At 41.4% G+C, this 24701-nt stretch overlaps 2 protein-coding genes across 2 annotated transcripts; both read left to right on the forward strand.

Moving 5' to 3' along the window:
* The first annotated feature begins 10688 nt into the window (after positions 1-10688).
* Positions 10689-14870, forward strand: LOC143041212 (uncharacterized). Its single transcript, XM_076213057.1, has one exon. The coding sequence runs from the start codon at positions 10689-10691 to the stop codon at positions 14868-14870; it is 4182 nt and encodes a 1393-aa protein (XP_076069172.1).
* A 3750-nt stretch (positions 14871-18620) lies between these two features.
* On the forward strand, positions 18621-22403 carry LOC143041213 (uncharacterized). Its single transcript, XM_076213058.1, has one exon. The coding sequence runs from the start codon at positions 18621-18623 to the stop codon at positions 22401-22403; it is 3783 nt and encodes a 1260-aa protein (XP_076069173.1).
* Positions 22404-24701: the final 2298 nt, after the last annotated feature.

Raw genomic sequence — 24701 nt, forward strand, 5'->3', positions numbered from 1 at the left:
TAACCGCACATTCTTAAAGGCGGGAGGACGCAAACGAAAAAGTTTTGTAGAATCGCGCCGCATATTTTGTAGTCAGCAAGGGCGAACCATGACTGACTTCTCGTTGGAGGAATATACTGAGTGACGGATCCCTAGTTACATCGTTCCGTCGTAATTAATTGACTTTTACGACATGCATGGGAAGCACGGTTACATAATTTTCCTTTCACTCCGCCATCACCACTGTAGTAATTCTTCTCTACTTATAGTCAGGCGCGGATACAAGGCCCCCCCCCCCCCCCAACGCCCCGAGTATGGTAAAAGCATAAATAGAACGTTGGACAATATGTTTAGTTCCCCAACGTTCAGTTCTCTGATGGGCGCGCAAGTGCACGCGAGTGCGAACATGTTTCCCAACATATCATGCCTTTTGAAAGTTGTGTTAACGCAACCGGTGTCAAATGCTCAAGCTGAGAGGTCTTTTTCAGCACTTAAAAGACTGAAACCATATCTTAGAAGCACAGTTGGGCAGGAACGCATGAATGGTCTTGCATTGCTCTCAGTGCATAATACCATTCCCATTTTCGTGGAGCAAATCCTGAACAAATTCAATGGAAAAGAACCGCCGTTTACTTTTCACTTGATATGTTGTTGCGTTGTGTTGTTGAACATTGGTGTCAATGGTGTATTACTGTTTTATTATGGTACCAAAACATCATTATTATCAATGGTGTGTTGTATTATTTGACGGTAATTGAGTAGTAAGCACACCTTTATGTTTTGCAGAGCGCGATCTAATGTCATGTTATTTTCATTAATGTGTGCAACAGAAACGCGGGGGGACGTTTGGAGTCTTTATTAATAAGTGGGTTATGCGTACAGAGGTGAGTCACAATAGGAGAGCTACATGCTCACAGTAAGACGGACAGTTCTAGACTGACTTGGGGGTAACGTCGTATTCCCTGCGCAGAGGGAAAACTATGCCACGTCCTACATATTTATCAATGAGGGCCTTGTGCCCAAAGAGTCCTTGTAAACCTATGGTGCCCTGCTCGTGTCGAACGCCAGGGCCCATGATAACACTATACCACAATTAATGATAATAAAAAAAAAATCACTCATCTCGAGTTTGATTCTCCTTGGATAAACACTTTTTAGTGCAAATTTATGTTTTGAATTATATTTGTGAATTGTATATGATTTAACATACAATTACGAGCAAAACAGACTTAGGTATCTGGACCAATCTCCAAGCCAACAGCATTATTCTTGGGGTTAAAATATCGGCGTGTTTCAAGTAGCAGTTATCGGTTCGGGCCTCCCCCCCCCCCCAATAACATTCCTGGATCCGCGCCTGCTTATAGTTACTTATAGTTAGTATATATCATTCTTTTCCTTATTCTATATGTAATACTCCTTTATTGTATATGTAGTACTTAATCTCAATATATAGAAAATGCTTTTATATAAGTAGTCGACCTAGTCATTACATAACGTAATCGCTTCCCATCCAAACAACAACCACCGCGATGGGTTTATTAAATTAACAAAGACGGCCAGCCGCTTGATACTTCGCGAGGCAGAGCGTAGAAGGACGAGAGGTCAGGTCGATCATGGTGGAACGCGGATAGATTCGGCGGGTATTTAGGGGGTGAATTGTTTGAATGTGCATGTACTCTGAAGAAGTCCTGGTAAGGACGAAACGTCAGAATAAATCCCTAAACGGTTCCCTGTGTTTATCTCACCACCCGTCCACTCATATATAAATATATATATAAATATATATATATATATATATATATATATATATATATATATATATATACATATATACGTATGTATATGTATATATATATGTATGTATGTATAAATTATGTATATATATATGTATATATATATATTTATGTATATATATATATATATTTATTTATGTATATATATATATATATATATATATATATATATATATATATATATATATATGTATGTATATATGCCTGTATTGTTCTACCTACAAGTTCCACTTGGCAACAGGGTGCCAGAAGTAAGTCAGAGGTCATGCTCCTACCCTGTGCCAGGCTCCCAGCTTACGCCTGAAGGTAGAAGGTACTTGGCTCTGGTAGTACGTAGATCTACGAAATAAACTCCGTGATATCGTAGTAAACGATGTTTCATTTAACCACACTACCACGACAAGGCGATCCAGGAAATGTAGTCATAAAAGTGGTAAAGGACAGGGCTGTGTAATGTCACTATTGTTGTTCATTGTGTACATGGATGGGGTGATACAGGAAGTAAATACGGGTATGATTGGCAGGGGATTGGAAAAGGTTAGTGAGAGTGAGGGGAGAAAATTGTAAGTAAATGTGGATAAAAGCACGGCGATGAAATAAGGCAAAGGGGAAGAATGAAAATGAGTTGTAGGTAAATATTTATGGAGAGAATCTAGCGGTGGGGATAAACCAGCTTTGGTTGTCGGGCCCCAGCTGTAATAATCTGACCCTGGCAGTGGGAGGGTGTCTGGGATGGTCTTTCGTCCAACTCCAAGGAACTAAGATAAAAGAAAAAACAAATGGATGCTGGATGGATGAGGGGTGGGGTGCATACCTTGGCTGACCTCCCATATATGGAGAGAGAGGCCTTTTGCGATATGTATGTTTGCATGTATATATTGTAAGTTGTTGGACTACATTAGTTTGAAGGCGTTGAGATAAAAATGCGTCGTTTGACTTCTATTTGTTAGTAAGTCTTGGCGGTAGCATAGTTAAGCCTAGTCTGTCGCTTGCCATCTTTGGGATTGACAAAGAGAATGCGTGTCGGCTGCCAACACGGTTACAATCCTATAAATATATTGCTTGTGACTAATTTTATGTACAGAATAGAACTGAGTGTGAGCATCCAGTATTATATATATATATATATATATATATATATATATATATATATATATATATATATATATATATGTATATATATATATATATATTTATATATATATATATATATATATATATATATATATATATATATATACACAGAATGTGTGTGTGTGTGTGTGTGTGTGTGTGTGTGTGTGTGTGTGTGTGTGTGTGTGTGTGTGTGTGTGTGTGTGTGTGTGTGTGTGTGTGTGTGTGTGTGTGTATTTACCTAGTTGTATTTTACGGGAAGGGGAGCTATGCTTGTGGTGTCCCGTCTTCATATCTCATTTTGTCTAAACTATTTTTAAATTCATGTGTTGTTTTTGCACACACCACTTTCTCATCTAACTTGTTCCAACTGTCTATTACTCTGTGAGGAAAGCTGTTCTTTTTCAGATCTCTTCTATAGCTGTCTTTCTTGATTTTCTTTCCGTGTCCTCTTGTATTTCTGTCATCCCATTTTATTAGATCCTCTCTATCAATAATTTCTATGCCTTTCATGATTCTGTAAATAGCTATCAAATCTCCTCTCTCTCTTCTTTGCTCTAGTGTCTGTAGTTCAAGTTTTGCTAGTCTCTCTTCATATGATAGTTTTGAGAGTGTTGGTGCCAATTTTGTAATTGCTCTTTGTATTCTTTCAAGTTTTTTTATAAAAAAAATTGTACTTGGTGACCACATCGTTGCTGCATATTCCAATCTTGGTCTTATCAAAGTGATTAGTATTTTCTTCACCATTTCTTCATCCAGGTATGTAAATGCCACTTTGATTGTTCTTATTAAATTATAAGTTTCTCAAAAAATCTTATTTATATGTTTCTCAGGTGACATATTATTCATAACAATGACTCCCAGGTCCTTCTCATTTTCAACTTCTTTTTATTCTTTCTTCTCCCAATTTATATGATCCTGTTATTCTGTTTTTGCTTTTTCCAAATGCCATTATATTACACTTTTTAGTGTTGAACTCCATCTCCCACTTCCTACTCCATTCCCATACTTTATTGAGATCACTCTGTAGTGACTCACAATCTTCTTCCGTGTTCACTTTTTTAATAGTTTTGCATCATCTGCAAACAAGCTCATATAACTTTCAATTTCTTCATCCATATCATTAATATATATAGCAAACATTATTGGGGCCAGAACTGTTCCTTATGGAACACCACTTATTACTTCATCCCAGTTAGAGTGTTTGTCTCTTATCACTACTCTCATTTTTCTTTCTTGCAAAAAGTCTTCCATCCATTTAAGCAGTTTGCCCTGTATTCCTCCTTCAGTTTCTAATTTCTTAAGCAACTTCTTATGTGGTACTTTGTCAAAAGCTTTTTTTAGGTCTAGAAATGCACAATCAGCCCATCCATCTCTTTCTTGTATTATATCTATTAGCCTTGAATAGAAACATATTAAATTGGTTATGCATGATCGTCCTTGTCTGAATCCAAATTGCCTTGGATTTAGCACGTTGTTTTTTTTTTCTAAATATTTTACCCATCTACTTTTGACAATTCTTTCACAAATTTTTGGTATTGTACTTTTTAGAGAGACTGGTCTATAGTTGGTAGGGTCTTCTTTATTTCCCCCTTTATATATAGGTACTATATTTGTTTTTTGTTTTTCCAATCTTTTGGAACTTTTCCTTCTTTCAAGGAACTGTTTATTATGCTGTGTATTTTGTCTGCCAGTTCATACCTGCATTCTTTCAAAATCCAGTTTGCTATTTCATCTGGTCCATGCGATTTTCTGACATCAAGATTACTCAAGTGTGTGTGTGTGTGTGTGTGTGTGTGTGTGTGTGTGTGTGTGTGTGTGTGTGTGTGTGTGTGTGTGTGTGTGTGTGTGTGTGTGAAGATATGGAGTCTGGGATCCATATTAGAAAACTGTAAGCACCAGACTCAATTTAAGGGTTTATTTGCCCGACGTTTCGATTCCCGTCCAGGAATCGTCTTCAGGAAGTATAATGGTTACAAGATTGTGAACTCCTTATAAATCGTCAAAGTGGTAAATTCTCTCAATCACATGTACAAAGCATACCTTTTTACAATGTTAAATACACTACAATTGAAATGAAATATTGGTACCAGATAAAATAAAATAAAATAAAATAAAATAAAATAAAATAAAATACAAATAAAAAGTTACATGGCTGTGAACATAAGACAAGCGTAGCAAAAGTAACAAAACGTAAAACTACCGTAAAAACATCAGAACATAGGACAGAGATGCAAATGGAGGTGGACCAAATGTCCGCAATGAAGTGTCAAGAACAAACGACTAAATTACAATCAAACAAAATACACTACAAAAAATACAAATAAGATAAGTTACATGGCTGTGAACATAAAACAAGTGTAACAAAAAAGCATCAAACGTAACACTAACGTAAAAACATCAGAACATAGGACAGAGACGCAAATGGAGGTGGACCAAATGTCCGCAAAGAAGAGTCAAGAACAAACGACTAAATTACAATCAGACAAATAAAAAACAAACAAAATAAAAAGTTAAGTGGCAGTGAACATAAAGCAAGTGTGGCAAAAAAGCATCAAAACGTAATCCAAATGTAAAAACAACAGAACAAAATCCAAAGACGCAAATGAAAGTGAACCAAATGTCCGCAAAGGAGGAAGGGGGAACAGGAGGAACATGTCTCAATAACAAACGACTACGTTACAATCAGACAAATAAAAAGAAAGGTAGAACCGACGAGAAAAAGGAAGTAGACTAAAACTGAAAAAGGAGGACAAAAGTCACGGGAAGGAGAGTTGAAAAGGTGTACTGGGAGACCGCTTTCGAGAAAGGAGGTCGGCCAAAAGCCAACTGGTGAACAAACGACAGGTCGTAAAGAAGCAGGCAGAGACTAGAAAACAGAACAAAGAAATAAGACTGTGTTATTACTCGTTCCTAGATAAATAGGATTGAGATCAATGCACCTGTTTATGCAATTACTCTTACTTTCCCATGCTTCCAAAAATAGTCTTTTCTTTTTGTTATTTTCTTTGTGTAGAGTTGTCACTCCATCCCAATCAATCCTGTGTTGGTGTTCTGTAGTGTGTTTGTACAGGGCCGATTTCGGATCTTCTCGCCTAACTGCACGTTGGTGTTCTTGTACTCTAGTGGCTAATTTCTTTTGTGTTTCTCCTACGTATTCCGTGTCACAGTCCGTGCAGCCTATGCGGTAAACTACACCGGCCAGTTGTGTAGGTTCTTCGGTGTCTTTGACTTTGGTGAGATTTCGGTGCAAGGTGTTGAGGGGTTTGTGTGCCACTTGTACTCCGTTGTCTCGTAAGACTCTTGCAGTAACCTCAGGTGCTCCTTTGATATAGGGGATAGTGACTCTGGGTGTGATGTGTGGTCTCTGTTCTGGGGTGTCGGTGGGTCGTGCTTTTGTCCATTTCCGTATAGTTTTGCTGGGATAGCCGTTGTTCCGGAACACCTGTAAAATGTGTTTTCTTTCGGCCTTCTTAGATTCCGCAGAAGAACTGACTTTATCTGCTCTGTTCCATGAAGTCCTGATCACACTCCTTTTGCGGCAATCTAGATGGTAGCTATCAAAGTCCAACAGTCTATCTGTGTGTGGGGGCTTTCTGTAGACACTTTTACTGAGGGTGTCACCTTCGCGCTTGACGCAGACGTCCAGGAACGGCATTTGGAAATCTTTCTCCAGTTCCATTGAAAATCGAATGGCCGGTTCAATAGTATTGATGTGACTGAAGAAAGGTTCTACGTCCTTGCTGTTCAAAATGGCGAACACATCATCGACGTATCTAGTCCACAGTTTAAGCGAAGAAGGTGCAGCACTTAGAAGTTGAGCTTCTAGTCGTTGTATCACTACTTCAGCCACCACAACTGAAATAGGCTATCCCATAAGTGTGCCCTTACGTTGGTAATAGGTGTGACCCCTGAAGCGGAAATATGTGGAGTCAAGGCACAGGGAGATGAGTCCCATGAGTTCTGACAAGGAAAGTATCTGATTATCCAAGAATCCCCGGTTCTCCTCCATGGCCGACTTCAGCGTTCTTTTTGCCAATTTTCGTGGGATGGACGTAAACATGGATTGAACATCGAAGGAAACCAAGACATCTCTCCTTAGGTTAAGTTCTTTGATTCTTTCAATGAAGTCAGTTGAATTCTGAAGCATGTGTGGCAATATTCCTGGTCCTCTTCGGAGCTTGATACAGGTGATCGTGAGGCCCCCCTTTCTGACCTAGAGCCACGTCACACAATAGGCATCCGTTGAAGCTTACCCCCATATACCACCTTTCACCATGGCCACACATGTACACATGCACCAGCACAGACTGAAAAAATAATAAATTCAAGGGTAAGCATAAAAACATGTAGCCTATGTATTGTCTTGCAACTGTATGTATATGTGATTCACCATGGTTCACCATGGTCTTGGATCACGTGTTGGAGTTGTGATCGACAGCCATTTCTCGCCCAGAAGAGAGGTCAGAGCTCATATATGACCGATCTATGGGTAATGTTGTGACCTTACACGCACACACACTCCCAACTCCCCGCCCACGAGTTTGAGTAACAACCCGCAGCACAGTGATACTGAAATTATTTCAGCCCTGGGCGGGATTCGAACCCGGACCGCCGTAGTGGCAGCCGGGAACTCTACCATCTGCGCCACAAGTATGTATGCATGTATGTGTGTATGTATGTATCTATGTATGATGGTGAGCCAACTTAACTCTGCTAAATGTCTGAATCATCCATTTGATCACAAGCCATAACCTTATTGCTCCTAATTTGCCTCTCACACTATTTTTCAAATGGAATTCTGGGTTACAAGGAAATTAATACAAACAATCTTATCAATTGACAACCCCCATCGTCACCGGTCTTCACGTGTTTTATCTGAAGTAACGAATCCTGATATGCTCTGGCTTGGCTTAGCCCAAATTTTCCCCCTGCTCTTTTCTACGACGTCGATCCTCTCCAAAAAGTATATTTCATAACAACGAATATACACGTTTACTACATAATTCACAACATTATCAACGATCATCTCAAAATTAAACAAATAGATAAGTATAAAAATAAGATAAAAAAATAAGAATTATAAGTAAATAAAAATAAGAATAAGTAAATAAGTAAATAGCAATAATACATATTTAAATGAATGAAGTACAAAACTACAAACGACAATGTATAGCATCGTAATACCTATTTCCAATTTAAAACAACTGCTCCAGGCCAGACAATATACACTATTATATGGTGACGCTATGAAAAGGTAGTGGGGAAGTAAGAATAGTGGTCTTCTTGTGGTGATCCCCACCTCTATAACCTGTCAGCCATCTATACCCAGATTGATGTGTCTATCGTATCTAGCCTTGAGTGTGGCTATTGATAGAGCAGTTACTACACTCTCTGAGAGTGCATTGCAAGGGTCGATGACCCTAAGGGTAAACCTCTGAGATCGTTTGTGTTTAACTGGAAGAACTGTATGTGGGGGATATCCTCATAGCCTTGTAAGATCTTAAAGGTCTCTATCATATCCCCTCTCACTCTTCTCTCCTCCAGTGACTGTAGTCCAAAAGAGCAACAACGTGACTCATAGGGCAGTTGGGCAATGTCCGGTACCAATTTTGTTGCGCTCTTCTGTACTCTCTCTAGGGCCTGGATGTCTCGTGCCAATTACAGGGACCATGACTGGGCTCTAGAGTCCACAATGGGCCGGACCAGAGTTAAGTAAAGTGATAACACGATGTCCTTGGTGAACACACTAAAATTCCTCTTGATAATGAAGTCTGCTGTTTGCCTTGGTTGTTATCGCTGTTACATGGGCTGAGGAATTGAGATCATTGGAGACAATTAGCCAAGGATATGACACCATCAGGCGCGGATCTAGGGGGGGGGGCTGAGGGGGCTGAGGGCCCCCCCCCAAAAAAAAAATTCTTCCATGAATCATTGTAAGGATGTCATTTAATCGATTTTAGTACTTTCTGATGTTTTGCCAGGTCTGGGGGTTGAATAAGCTGACAGCATGTGTGCGGTATTTGGGCGGAATTGTGTTGTGTTTGGGATTTGTTTAATTCCATTTATCTGTTTTGTGCTGCGCGTGTTGTAGGGTTGCCAGGGTTGTGTCTCAGTTGCGCTGAAAGGGGATAGAAAGGAGATATACCACGTTCGTTGGCCGTTTAACATACCTGTATTGTCACCTATATGATTGTTTTGTGTTGTTGAAGCAATCAATCAAGAAGTATCATCTACAAACAGTAAGTATTCAGGAATACCACAGGCTTTATAGATATCGTTAATGTAAATCAAAAACAAAATAGGACCTAGAATACTACCTTGAGGTACACCCATACTTACACCCATTAATCTCGATTTAACACCGTTAAATAAGACAACTTGATTACGATTAGATAAATATGACTGAAACATCTGAAGTTCAAAGTCTCTTATTCCGTATTCAGCCATTTTCATCAATAGAATACTATGATCAACTGTGTCAAAAGCCTTTTTAATGTCTAGAAAAACTGCAGCACATATTTTTTATTAGATAGTCGAGTTGCAATATATTCATGTAAGAGAGCAACAGGCATATATGTTGAGTGGTTTTCACGGAATCCAAATTGATTATAATATATCGAAAATGATCCCATGGTACTCAAGGTAATCTACCAATTGCTCAAGAATAACGGTTTCAAGTACTTTAGACAATACCGGAAGGATCGAAATCGGACGAAAATTTGATACGTTTGATGTGGGCCCATCTTTATGGATCGGGTGTACTACAGCAATTTTTAGGACATTAGGAAAGCAACTCTGTTGAAAGCACAAAGTGATTAAATGCATGAGTAAATGAATAATTTTGGGAGCAGCAAGTTTAAGGATCTTTGTATTAAGGCAATCATAGCCATTGGACTTATTTTTAAGATTATTTATAATACGCAAAATATCGTGAGTTGATGGTTTTATTAGACTAAATTGTGATGAGACTGGAGTTATATATTGAAGTGGGTTTCCTGGGTCATTTGGCAGCTTATCAGCCAATAAACTACCAATCGAACAGAAAAATTTATAAACATGTCAGCGATCTCATGGTTGTCAGTCACCTGCCTGTTATTGTGAATAAACAAATTGGGAGTATTATTACTTCTCTTTTTATTAATTACTTCAAGAAGTATTGACCAGAGTTTCTTCGGGACCGATGAATTTTCTTCAAGTTTTTTGAGATAGTATTGCTTGCGAGCCGATTTAATTGATGAGTTGAGAACATTAAGATATCTGATAAAATTGTGTTTATTAAGTTCAGAATTGCATTTAATGTATTTTTTATAAAGTTTATTTTTTAAATTTATGCATTTCAATAAGTTATTTGTTATCCAAGGTTTGATTGGTATCTTTCTTCTTGATGTTACTTTAGTTATTAATTTAGTAATTTCTTCATTAAATGTAGTTATCATACAATTGGCGAAATCATTGTGGTGACAAGTATAATGCACAGTTGCAGTTAAACGTTGAGGTGTAAGCATCTACTCGAGTAAGCAGGTAAACTATTACTTATTCGTTTATAATATCTCTTGCAATTGTTTAATAACCCGAAGGGAAATTGAATAGTGGAACACCTTTCTATAAAAGAAAATTATTACTTTAACTTGATATCGAGATTACCATGTATCTAAGTTATTAAAAAAATTATGGTGCCCCTAACTCGGACCATGGCAAAAAACGGACACCCCCGGGCCGGCCCGGTGTAAGGGTTTATCAGCGTTTCTCGGGTGTAAAGATTGACCCCCTCTACTACGTGGGGTCATATTAAATTGCAATATGGGTGAAGATTCAAAGACAATGAAGAGACGAAATCGACACTTCTGGGGGTGGGTTACTCGAGAAAAAAAGTTAACTAAAGGGGAGTTAAATGCCAACAAAAAACTAACACAGCAGATGAAAAGTGAACATATGTCTACTTTCCCAGACCTGTACCAACAAACTAAAGTCTCAAATGTAAAGGAGTCGATAAAAGTGTTTCAGCGAAAGCTATTGACGTTTAATAAGAAGTTAAACGAGGACAAAAACTACAACTACAGTGATGATGTTTTAGATTCCCTGGAGGTTTACGTTGGTGAAATACCAAAAGAGAGAACAGAGGGTTTTGAAAAGCATTATTTTGCTGGTTACAAAAGTTTCACTAAGAATGGGGGAAAATCTGACCATACAGAGTACCAGAAGCATTATTTGCAGAGGACTTTTCAGTCTCAAAGGAGGTTAGACAAAGCTAAAAAGTACGCCATAAAAAGAGCGTGCAAAGAAATGCCAAAATATGTACCTGGAGTTGTGAAAAAAGACGATGTCTCTTCTACAGATACCGTAGTTGCCACAGTTGACACAGTGACTTCAAGTTTAAACGATATCACAGCAACAGAGCCACTTCCGTTAGACCCTGATAGCACATTGGTGGAGATAAAGACAACCCTGAGGGAAACTAAACGAGAGATAGAAGCAACGGCAAAAAGTAATCCTTTGAGACGTAAAAGACGAACAAAAGCGGAGATCGCAGCAGACAAAGTTAAGAGAGAAGAAGATAAAAAGCGTAAGAAAGCTATAAAGCAACAGATAAAGTTCATGAAGAGGGATAACTTTTTAGCCTCTGACGCAGATGTTTCAACTGAAGCATTTGAAAGGATAAACAAAATGCGGGTAGAACGTAAAGACCTTGGTAAAAAGCCTGAGTTTTTAGAAATGAAAGAGCGTTTAGCGCTATCATATCGCGGCCATATTACGGAGACTTCTGAGGCGAAAGTTACACCTCACTCGGTCGGGGAGTTAGGTGCGTTCAGGTGTAAGATGTGTCAAGCACTACTGTTCAAGCGAGAACGCAAGACCATGTGCTGCAATGGAGGAAAAACTCCCATAAATACACTGGCATTGACAAAATTGGGTGACAATATTAAGGGGCTTTACGATGGTAGTTCTCCGCTCTCAAATTACTTCCTCAAAAACATTGTAGCGTTTAACAACGTCTTCTGTTTTACTTCGTTTGCAACTTCGGGGGCGTTAAATGATAAACGAGAATCGGCACTGTGTTACAAAATTCAAGGTAAAGTTTACCATAGGTTAGGCCTGATGAAGCCAGGTTTGTTAACAGGACAACAAAATGATGCAGCCGTTGTCAATAAACCATTTTGGAAGTCTGCGGAAAATTTCTTGGATTTGTACTTTTACCATGACAAAGAACAGCAGATAAAGTTACGTTGTGATAGGTTTGAACGTTATACCGGCAAGAAAGATAATGAGAAAGAGGCATGTAACGAAACTGTTAAAAGAAGAAGGCGGGAAAACGCTGAGTGCCTTAGGAATGAAAACATTATCGAACAATTCTATGATTATTTGACAAATAACAATGTTTCCCTCAAGGGCATGTTAGAAGAGATAAAAACAGCAAAGAAGTTGATTGAGACGTATGTTGAAAACAGGAAGAAAATACCAGACGTGACAATAAGTTTGGAGACAGCTGAAAAGGTTAGAACAAAGGAACACAAAGGTGTCTATAGTTTACCAACAGCCTCCTGTCAGGTTGGGGCTATAGTTAATTTTGGGCCAGATAAAGACACTCTAAAAGTTACAATCGCGTCTCCTCTCCCAGATTCAAATTTTGCTCTTAGAATGTTGAGCTCGACAAACTTCTTTTACGATATCTTCCAGTATCCTTTATTGTTGCCTAATGGAGACAGAGGTTACAGTTTTAAAATGGAAAAGAAGGGAAGCAGTAAATGTCTTTCGGCGTTGATGTACTATTCGGCACTTTACATGGAAAGAGAAGGAATTTTCAACTACATCTTAAGAGGGCGACGTCTCTTTCAACAATTTGTCGTCGATAATTATGTGAAAATTGAGACAAGCAGGTTGAGGTTTTTGGAATACAACCATAGTAACATACGTAAAGAGAGAATCGACCTTTTAAGGGTCAATGACAAAAACAGGACAGGGCAAAGGATTATACTTCCTCCAACTTTTGTAGGAGGTCCAAGGTATATGAAGCAACGCCAGCAGGATGCTTTAGCATATGTGTCTTCTTATGGTTCACCTGATTACTTCATTACCTTTACGATGAACCCTAAATGGTCGGATCTTACTGAAGCGTTAGAAAAATTTAGCGGGCCAGGAACACAGCCGTGCGATCGCCCAGATATCGTAAGTCGGGTTTTCAAGTTGAAATTAGACAGTTTAATAGATGATTTGACGCAGAAAAATGCTTTTGGCCCTGTTAAGGCGCACCTTTATAGTGTTGAATGGCAAAAACGTGGTTTACCTCATGCCCATATATTACTTTGGATGTCAATTCGAGTAACGGCAGACATAATATCACAGATAATAAGAGCAGAGATACCGGATAAAGAACAGGAACCCAGGTTATACGAGACAGTAACACGTTGTATGATACATGGTCCTTGCAAGGGCTACGACGAGTCACAGGTGTGTTGTCTAGGAAAAAGTTCTAAACCTGATAAGTGTGCTAAAGGATATCCTAAAACTTGCAGGAACGACTTATTGTTTGGCAACAACGGTTACCCGGAGTACGTTAGGCGTTCGATTGGTGAAGGTGGTAACTCTTTTCAGTTGAAATTGAAAGACGGGCAAAAAACTATTGATAATTCGTGGGTTGTTCCTTATAACCCCTTTCTTTGCTTAAAGTATGATGCGCACATCAATGTTGAATGCTCCAATTCAATTAAAGCTATTGCTTACGTGACTAAATACGTAAACAAAGGTTCTGATCGGATACTATTTACAAAAACTTCAGGCGAAGATGAGGTGGTGAACGAAGTTAAGAACTTCCAAGAAGCACGTTACATCAACGCTAATGAAGCGACGTGGAAGATATTAAAATTTGAAATCCATAGGTCTTCTCCCCCCGTGTTTGCATTGGATATACATTTAGAGGGTGAAAACTCAGTGTTTTATAGTGAAGGAGCGTCAGAGCAGGAAATTACTTCTAAGATACAAAAAGATACGCAGTTAACTGCCTTTTTCAAATTATGCAACACAGACGAGTTTGCAGCGACATTGTATTACAACCAGTTGCCCTTCCATTACGTTTATGACGCACAGAAGGCTATTTGGGAGGAACGCTTAGGGCGTACGTATAGTTTAGGACGCATTCGTGCTGTAACCACCAAGACGGTAGAACTGTTTTACTTGAGGCTCTTGCTTACTCATAAGAAGGGCCCAAAATCATTCGAAGACCTTCGCACTATTGACGGAGTCATGTATGAGACAAACAGAGAAGCCGTTAAAGCGTTAGGGTTGCTGAGTGATGAAGAAACTTGGAAAGAGACGATTTTTGACATCATTAATCATACCAATGATAGAAATCAACTACGAGAGACCTACGCAAGCATGTTAGTCTTTTCAGATCTCGAAGACCAATCGGGTATATGGGAAGAAGTCAAAGATTACTTTTCCAGCGATTACTTACACAAGGCTAAGTTAACAGAGTACAACGATGAAATCTACTTGGACGCTTTAGATAACATTCAACAACATGTGTGGAATTGCGGTGGAGGGTCGATTACCGAATATGGATTACCATCTTCTAGAGGAGGCAAAAGGTCATCTAATGTTATCAGAAGGGAAAAAGCTTACAACAAGCAACAGCTTAAGGAGAACGTCGACGAAAAGATAAAGCTTCTAAACGACAAGCAACGGAATGTCTATGAAACTGTGATGAAACGAGTGAAAAAAGGATACGAGTATAGCAACAATAGCATATTCGTTAAAGCTGCTGGAGGCACTGGGAAATCTTTTGTCTTGAATCTGTTGCTAGACACTGTTCGTTCTCAAGGAAAGATCGCTTTGGCTGTTGCTTCCTCTGGAATTGCAGCCACGGTTCTTTCAGGAGGAAGAACGGCTCATAACATGTTCAAGATTCCGTTAATGGAACATCGCTTTGGCTGTTGCTTCCTCTGGAATTGCAGCCACGGTTCTTTCAGGAGGAAGAACGGCTCATAACATGTTCAAGATTCCGTTAATGGAACACGATGAAGTTAGAGCGTGTAGTGTTAAGAAAAACACAGAAATGGCAAGATTATTAGAAGAAACTTGCCTGATAGTCTGGGACGAAGTTGTAATGGCCAATATAAACATGTTGACGTCACTTGATATTACCTTGCGAGACATTATGGAGAACGATAAGTTTATGGGAGGAAAAGTGTTTGTCTGTGCTGGCGATTTTCGACAAATTCTACCAGTTATAAGAGGCGGAGGAAAAGCGGAGGAACTCGCATATTGCATAAAGTCCAGTTACATGTGGGATGGCCTAACAAAGCTTGAACTGACAGAAAATGTGCGTTTAAAGAAGGGTGATGTTAGAAACATCAAGTTTGCGAAGCAACTTTTAGCTATTGGCACCCATAAAGACGGCGACATCGTTTTCGAGAAGAATTTTGGTGTACGGGCTTATTCACGGGACGAGTTGGTGTCAAAAGTTTACGATGGCTTGGAGGAAAACCACTTGAACATGTCTTACTTTGAAAAGAGAGCAATAGTCTCGCCCACAAATGACGATGTCGACAGTGTCAACCAGATGATACACGAAAGCAATAAAGAAAAGGAAAAGGTCTACTATAGCGTAGATACACCGGTGGAAGAAGAAACAGATGTCCAAACATCGGTTTTTAATGCAATGACAAGCCCGTCGTTGCCCTTACACGCTCTAAAGGTGAAAGTTGGAAGCATTTTGATGAATATCCGAAATATTTGTCCTCCTAGGCTTTATAATGGTACTCGAATAATGGTAACGAATTTGAAGAAAAATGTAATAGTCGGGAAGATACTTGGAGGCAGTTACCGGGGGGAACAAGTCCTAATACCCCGTATAGTGTTAGAGGCTCAAGACACACCAGTTCATTTTAAACGTAAACAGTTTCCAGTTAACTTAAGTTATGCCATGACTATTAACAAGAGTCAAGGGCAAACATTTGAGCGATGCGGGTTACTGCTTGATTCCGTCCAATGTTTTGCTCACGGACAACTTTATGTCGCGTGTTCACGAGTTACCAGTTGGGATTCGTTGATATATTATACGGGATGGCGCAAAGGAGATGAAGGTATTGTACAGAGGCCAGCTCATAACAGAGTATATAAGGAGCTGTTTATAGAGGACGAGCCCGCTATTGTCGAGGAGGAGCCATCGAGAGACGCTGTCGCAAATAAAACTCTTTTTGAAGAGGAAGAAGTCGAGTTCGAAACAAAAGACATCCCAAAGGATATCCATAGGATTACGGAGGAGGAATCCATCAAAATGATTATGCCAGACTGGGTTATGCGTGATGATGTTGAAGAGGAGGACGAGGCTACAACATCAAGTAAAAGGGAAGGTAAAGAAGAAGAAACTACACCCACAAAAAGTGTCGAGGAGATGTTTGCCTATTTGAAGAAGAGTATTGAAGACAATAACAAAGCGCTGTCAGAAATCAAAGAGACCATAAAGCGACAAAGTGACGACGAAGACAGCAGGTCTCCAAAGAGGAAACGGTCTTCAGAAGACGAAGAGGTAGTTCAAGACAACAAGGTTGCCGAGGATAAGGAGGTTGCCGAGGACAATGGTTCTTCTTCGCCTCCGCCACAAAAGAAACAAAAACAATGTAAAAATGTTGAATAAAATGTCAGAGTTTTTTAAAGCCTTTTATTTAACCCGTGGGCGAAGCCCAGGGCGCGTGCGAGCTTTTGCCGAAGGCCAAGCCCCCAGGCGTAGCCTGGCCGGCGAAGCCGGTGGGCTTCTAATATAAAAAAATTTAATGGTTGCTTACGCCGTCCGGTGGTAATTCGGTCACACACAGGTGGTGGTTGGGAAGGATGGCCGGGGATTCGTCAAAGTTAAAGATGCAACGGTATCGTCACTTCTGGAGTTGGGTGACGAAGGAAAAGAAGTTCAGTAAAGGAGAGTTAATGAAGAATAGGAAATTGAACCAAGCGCTAAAAAGTGAACATGAGAAGGCGTTTCCTCACCTTTACGAACAGACCAAGGGGTTACAAGTAAGGGAGTCGATAAAGATGTTTCAGCGAAAGCTACTAACGTTTAACAAGATGCTAAAGGAGAAGAAAGACTGCGTCTATAGCGACGATTTGTTGGATTCCTTGGAAGTTTACGTTGGAGAAATTCCTGAAGAAAGGATAGAAGGTTTTGTGAAGCACTATTTTGCTGGATATAAAAGCTTCACAAAGCATGGAGGAAAATCTGATCACATAGAGTACCAGAAACAATATTTGCAGAGGAGTTTCGAGGCTCAAAAGCGCTTAGACAAGGCGAAAAAGTACGCCATAAAAAGAGCCTGCCAACAAAACCCGAAGCCTGTAGAACCTTCTCAGAGTGAAACCACACCTATAGTTGTTGAAAAAGAGCCCGTGGCGGAGCCTTCAAATAGAGAAGAGGAGCCCGTGGCTATGTCTTCAGATAGTAAACAGGAGCCTGTTGTTTTGCCTTCGGATAGAAAAGAGGAACCAGTGGCTATGCCTGCAAATATAGAAGAGGAGCCGGTGGCGGGCCCGTCGACTGATGCAGAGATCAATGTGGCAAAAGAAAAGAAGGCTAAAGAAGCCAAGGTACCAAAAGCTATAAAGGCAGAGATTAAACGTATGAATAGGAGCGATTTCCTATCTTCGCTTATTCCAGTAGCTGCCGCGGATATTCGTGCTGGAGCCGTTGAAAAGATAGCCAATATGCGCGAGGAACGCAAAGATCTCGGCAAAAAACCACAGTTCTTAGAGATGAAAGAGCGTCTGATGATGTCATTCTGTGGTTATATGACAGAAAGCGACGAGTCACGGGTACCTCCTCACTCAGTCGGTGAGATGGGCGCATTTAGGTGTAAGAATTGTCAAGCTTTGCTTTTCAAGACAGAAAGGAAGACCATTTGTTGCAACGGAGGCAAAACTCCCAAGGCGACACTAGACGAGGGCATCAAGGGACTTTATGATGGTTCCTCTTCACTCTCAAGGCACTTTCTCGATAACATTGTAGCGTTTAACAACGTCTTCTCCTTTACCTCCTTCGCAACCTCAGGTTCCCTAAGTGACAAAAGAGAAATGGCGCTTTGTTACAAGATTCAAGGCAAGGTTTATCACCGTTTGGGTTCGATGAAGCCGAACCTGTTGGTATCAGAACACGACGACTGGGGTTTAACAAACGCACCGTTTTGGAAATCTGCAGCAAGTTTCCTCGATTTGTACTTTTACCACGACAAGGAACAACAGCTAAAACTACGTTGTGAAACGGTCGAACAGTTCATGAATCAAAGAAAAAAGGGGCCGAAAGCGAACACCGAGACGATTAAACGTAGAAAGCGTGAAACCGCCGAATTCTTGAGGAACTAAGAGATCATAGAGCAACTATACGCGCATTTGGTTAAGCACAACGCATCACTGAAGGTAATCTTGGAAGAATTGGAAACCTCAAAGAAACTCATTCAGACTTACGTTAATAAGGAGAGAGCTATACCAAACGTGGCTATTACGTTAAAGACCGCAGAAGGGGTTGCAACCAGGGAACACAAAGGTGTCTATCATTTGCCAACGGCGTCCTGCCAAGTAGGAGCCATAGTCAATTTGGGGCCAGAAAAGGACACCTTGAAAGTTACAATAGCGTCCCCTCTTCCTGGTTCGAAATACGCCCTTCGGATGATTAACTCGACCAATTACTTCTACGATCTCTTTCAATATCCTCTGCTATTACCTAACGGAGACAAAGGCTACAGCTTTACGATGGAAAAGAAGGACTCCGAGAAAAGACTTTCAGCACTTATGTACTATTCAGCTCTTTACATGGAGAGAGAAGGTGTTTTCAACTACATTGTAAAAGGACGACGACTGTTCCAACAGTTTGTAATTGACAACTACGTTAAAATAGAGACGAGCCGTCCACGCTTTCTGGAACACAACCACACCGGTATGCGAAAAGAAAGGGTCGATCTATTGCAAGTGACTGAAAAAAGTAAGACGGGACAACGAATTGTGTTGCCTCCGACATTTGTAGGAGGTCCTAGGTACATGAAGCAGCGCCAGCAGGATGCGTTGGCTTATGTCACGGCTTATGGATCACCCGACTATTTCATCACCTTCACTATGAACCCTAAATGGGCAGATGTCACAGAAGCATTAAGCAAGCTTGACGGACCAGGGGCACGAGCATGTGATCGTCCAGATATTGTAAGTCGGATATTTAAGTTGAAGTTGGATAGTCTGATGGGTGATTTGGTGCACAAGAAGGCTTTTGGAGCCGTCAAGGCCCACCTTTACGGCGTAGAGTGGCAAAAACGTGGGCTACCACATGCTCACATATTGTTTTGGATGGCAGTGCGTGTGACAGCGGATACAGTCGCACAGATAATAAGAGCGGAGATACCCGATAAGGAGAAGGAGCCAAGGCTATACGAGACGGTTACACGGTGTATGATACACGGCCCCTGCAAAGGTTACGACGAGTCCCAAATATGTTGTCATGGGAAGAGCGCGAAACCCGATCAGTGTGGTAAAGGATTCCCTAAGACGTGCAGAAGCACCTTATTGTTCGGAAACAACGGTTACCCGGAGTATGTTAGGCGTTCAGTAGGAGAAGGCGGTAACTCTTTTCAACTCAAACTGAAGGACGGTACAGTAACCGTAGATCATTCGTGGGTTGTGCCTTATAACCCCTATCTTTGTCTCAAATACGACGCACACATTAACGTGGAGTGCTCAAATTCTATAAAAGCTATAGCTTATATCACCAAGTATGTTAATAAAGGTTCTGACAAGATATTGTTCACCAAAACTTCAGGAGAAGATGACTCTGTGAACGAAGTCAGAAACTACCAGGAGGCCAGATACATCAATTCTAACGAGGCGACGTGGAAGATTTTCAAATTCGACATCCACAAATCTTACCCACCGGTGTTTCCGTTGGATTTGCACTTAGAGGGTGAGAATTCAGTATTCTACCACGAACAGATGACAGATGAGCAACTTTCTCAAAAAGTTAAAAGGGACACTCAGTTAACCGCCTTTTTCAAGTTGTGTGAGAAGGACGCGTTCGCAGCCACGTTATACTACAGCCAGTTGCCCTTCCATTACATCTATAACGCACAAAAAGCCATATGGGAGGAACGAGTTGGGCGTACATACAGTCTGGGTCGCATTCGCGCTGTAACCACCAAGACGGTAGAACTGTTCTATCTGAGGCTCCTGCTGACACATAAAAAGGGGCCAAAGTCGTTCGAAGACCTTCGTACCATAGACGGCGTCATGTACGAAACAAATAGAGAAGCCGTTAAAGCACTCGGTTTGCTCAGTGATGAAGCAACTTGGAAAGAGACGATTATGGACATTATCAACCACACTAACGACAGAAAACAACTCAGAGAAACTTATGCAAGTATGTTGGTCTTTTCTGATCTCGAGGACCAGTCCGGCATATGGGAAGAGGTCAAAGACTACTTTTCCAGCGATTACTTGCATCAAGCCAAGCTGACAGAGTACAACGATGAAATATATTTGGACGCCTTGGATGAGATCCAACACTTTGTGTGGAACTGCGGCGGGGGTTCGATCACACAGTACGGTCTTCCAGCTTCAAGAGGAGGTGCACGGTCATCTAATGTCATCAGAAGAGAGAAGGCGTACAACAAGCAGAGGCTGAAACAGTCTGTTGAGGAAAAGTCTAAGCTTCTGAATGACAAACAGCGAAATGTCTTCGAAACTGTTATGAAGCGAGTGGAAAAGGGATACCTCTATAAGAATAACGGCATATTTGTCAACGCTGCAGGAGGCACCGGGAAGTCTTTTGTCTTGAATTTGTTGTTGGATGCTGTTCGTTCCCAGGGAGAGATCGCTTTAGCTGTTGCTTCGTCTGGGATTGCAGCAACCGTCCTTTCTGGGGGAAGAACGGCTCACAACATGTTCAAGATACCCTTGATGGAATACGATGAAACTAGAGCGTGTAGCGTCAAGAAGAACACAGAAATGGCAAGACTGCTAGAACAAACTCGACTGATAGTTTGGGACGAAGTCGTAATGGCGAACAAGAACATGTTGACGTCTTTAGACATCACTTTGAGAGACATCATGGAGAACGAAAAGTTCATGGGAGGCAAGGTGTTTGTCTGCGCAGGAGACTTCCGACAAATCCTGCCGGTCATAAGAAACGGAGGGAAGACAGAAGAACTGGCTTACTGCATCAAATCGAGTTACATGTGGGAAGGGCTGACAAAGTTGGAGTTCACAGAAAACGTACGCCTTAAGAAGGATGACGTCAAAAACAAGAGGTTTGCCAAACAACTTCTAGCCATCGGCACCCATAACGACGGCGAGATCGTCTTTGAGAAGGATTTTGGTGTTCGGGCAAACTCACGAGAGGAGTTAGTGTCTAAAGTTTACGACGAGTTTGAAGAGAACCATCTCAACATGTCTTACTTCGAGAAGAGAGCAATAGTATCACCCACAAATGACGACATGGGAAGTATCAACCAGTTTATATACGACCGTAACCAGGAGAAAGAGCGGATTTACTTCAGCGTCGACACACCCGTGGACAACGAGACTGACGTCCAAGCGTCAGTTTTTAACGCCATGACAAGCCCGTCGTTGCCTCTACACGCTTTGAAGGTGAATGTAGGATGTGTCCTCATGATCATCAGAAACATCTGTCCTCCTAGGCTTTGCAACGGAACCCGGATAATGGTGACTAACTTGAAGAAGAACGTGATAGTCGGAAAGATACTAGGAGGGAGCTACCGCGGCGAGCAAGTTTTGATTCCACGTATAGTGTTAGAGTCTCAAGATACCCCAATCCACTTCAAGCGTAAGCAGTTTCCCGTCAAGCTCAGTTATGCCATGACCATCAACAAAAGCCAGGGGCAAACTTTCGAGCGATGTGGACTTCTGCTTGATTCCGTCCAATGCTTCGCACATGGACAACTATACGTGGCCTGTTCACGAGTAACCAACTGGAACGCGTTGGTGTACTACACGGGCTGGCGTAGAGGTGATGAAGGAGTTGAACGCCGGCCGGCCTTTAACAGGGTATATAAAGAGTTGTTTGTTGAAACCGAGACCGTAGATGTCGAGGAGGAGCCAGCGAAGGACGCTATTGGTAGTAAAGCTCTTTTTGAGGAGGAAGAAGTTGAGTTCGAAAGCAAAGACATACCCGAAGGTATTCACAAGATCACAGAAGAAGATTGCATCAAGATGATCATGCCAGATTGGGTAATGCGTGATGAAGAGGAAGAAGAGGAAGTTAACGCACCCGAGCAAGGGGATGAAGGGGTTGTCAAACCACCTCCGTCTCCTGACAGCGACGAAGAAGTAAGCGATGAGGAGCTGTTAGCGTATTTGAGGAGAATCATTAAGCGTAAAATGTCACCGAAGAAAAGACAGGGTTCAGAAGACGAAGAGGTCACCCAAGGCGATCAAGACTCCGAGGACAGAGGATCACCGAAGAAAAGACGGGCTCCAGAAGACAAAGAGGTCAACCAAGGAGATCAAGACACCTCCACCATCAAAGAAATGTAGGGATTGTAAATGTGTTGAATAAAGTACCAATTGCATTCTTATTCTTTAATTATCCATAGGCTATAGTATCCACAAAGTGGGCGAAGCCCAGGGCGCGAAGCGCCCGCGAGCGCACCGAGCATTGCCGAAGGCCAAGCCCCCAGGCGAAGCCTGGCCGGCGCAGCCGGTGGGCTTGTTATACATAAAAAATATTTTTCTCTAAACCTTCCAACCTCCAAATATTTTTCTCTAAACCTTCCAACCTCCTACTCCGGAAATGAGTCATCACCGGAAATACTAACTGCGGGGGACACATCTGATTCAGACTCAGAGAATCTTTACGAAATATTACCAAGAGAATCTTTACGAAATAACGCTAAGAGAATCTTTACGAAATATTGCCAAGAAAATATATATACATAAAAACGGAATTACGGAATTCTGACAAAAGAATCTTTACGAAATATTAATGAGAAAATATTTACGAAATATTGCCAAGAGAATCGTTACCAAATGTTAACAAGAGAATCTTTACGAAATATTACCAAGAGAATCTTTACGAAATATTGCTAAGAGAATCTTTACGAAATATTGCCAAGAGAATCTCCACTCCACTAACATAAAAAAATGTTTCTCTAATACGTTAATAATATTACCATGAAAAAGAAAGTGGTGCTAACAAGAAAAAGAGAATCTTTACGGAATTCTGACAAAAGAATCTTTACGAAATATTAATAAGAAAATATTTACGAAACATTGCCAAGAGAATCTTTACCAAATGTTAACAAGAGAATCTTTACGAAATATTACCAAGAGAATCTTTACGAAATATTGCTAAGAGAATCTTTACGAAATATTGCCAAGCGAAACGAAGCGAGCTACGCCGTAGGCCAAGCACATCTGGCGAAGCCAGGTCCGGGTGCTTGTTTTCCCAAATTATATTTAATTTAATCTAGCAGTTCTCCACAATGTTCTTCCATTTCCTTCTATAATTTTTACCAGAGACCTTACTTGAGATTATGTTTGTGGCAGAATTCTTCTATGAAAATAAGCCTGTGTCAGATATTTGTTTTTTGCCCCTGCCAGGCTGGCAGGTCTAATAAAATGAAGCGAGCAGGGGAACCCGCCAAGATCACTGCATTTTTTAAGCGACGACCTGAATGTGTGCAGATGGATAATGCCACCACAGAGGCAAGTGTTCCGGAGGAAGCCAAGACTGCCGAGGTCCCCCACTCGTCACGTGAAGACGGCAGGCACAGTTGCAGGGGCAGCTTCTCAAGAGCCTCGACTTGACATTGCTGATTTCGTGAGGAAGAAGGGAACAGATGCAGAGAAGGTGGTCATCATCCACCAGAAAGTCCCAGTTATCGAGGCTCTTCCATTCAGCTACGAAGGCGGTCAAAAGAGGCGGTTCCAGCCTACCTGGTGCTCAACATACCTGTGGCTCAAATATTCAGTTTTGAAGAACGGAGGATACTGAGCTCGTAAAAGACCACACGTCCACGAAGCGGAAGAAGCTGGTCAGCCTCTGCGCAACTAGATGGGTTGAGCGACACGACTCAGTCATTGTGTTTATGGAATTCCTGCCAGTTATTGCCGTCTTTCTGGAGAACGAGAGCAACTCGGACGCGACGGTGGGACAACTACTAAAAGCAATCCGAGAGCCACGCTTTCTGATTGGTCTCGCCGTCGCTGAGTCTGTGCTAGCTCACACTGTGGAGCCGAGCCGAGCCCTGCAGTCCCTTATGGTCGATCTAGTCTCAGCGTACGCTATGGTTGGTGATGTGGTGACGCATCTAAACAAGACCCGGGAAGGTGCCCTGACCAACTTCCAGGACATCTTCAAGAAGGCAGAGGGGCTCCTCCAGGAGATCGGTTCATCACACGACACTATTCCTGTACCTCGAGTTTGCAAGCGCCAAACGCAGCGAGCGAATTTACCCTTCCAGACACCTGAGAAGTATTACCGAAGATCTGTATATGTCCCATTCCTCGACCATGTATTGACTGAGCTGCAGACTCGGTTCGGGAATGATACTATTCCTGTTGGCTTCAAGATCAAGAATCTGCTCAGCAGCGCTGACGGAGAGGTTGCTGCTGTACTGGAAGCGGCAAAGGTTTATGAGGCTGACATCGAGACCTTGAGCCTCGTGAAGGCGGAAGCAGAGCGCTGGTATTCAACAACAATGAAGTTCGAATCCATTGGAGATGCCCTTGCCCACGCCCAGACCCGAATGTATCCGAACCTGGCCAAGCTCCTCCGAGTTTTGATCACGCTCCCAGTCTCGAACGCAGAGGCCAAGCGTTCATTTCCCTGAA

The sequence above is a fragment of the Oratosquilla oratoria genome, chromosome 30, assembly GCF_046742065.1.
Source record: "Oratosquilla oratoria isolate Oo_2021 chromosome 30, ASM4674206v1, whole genome shotgun sequence".
Lineage (NCBI taxonomy): Eukaryota > Metazoa > Arthropoda > Malacostraca > Stomatopoda > Squillidae > Oratosquilla > Oratosquilla oratoria.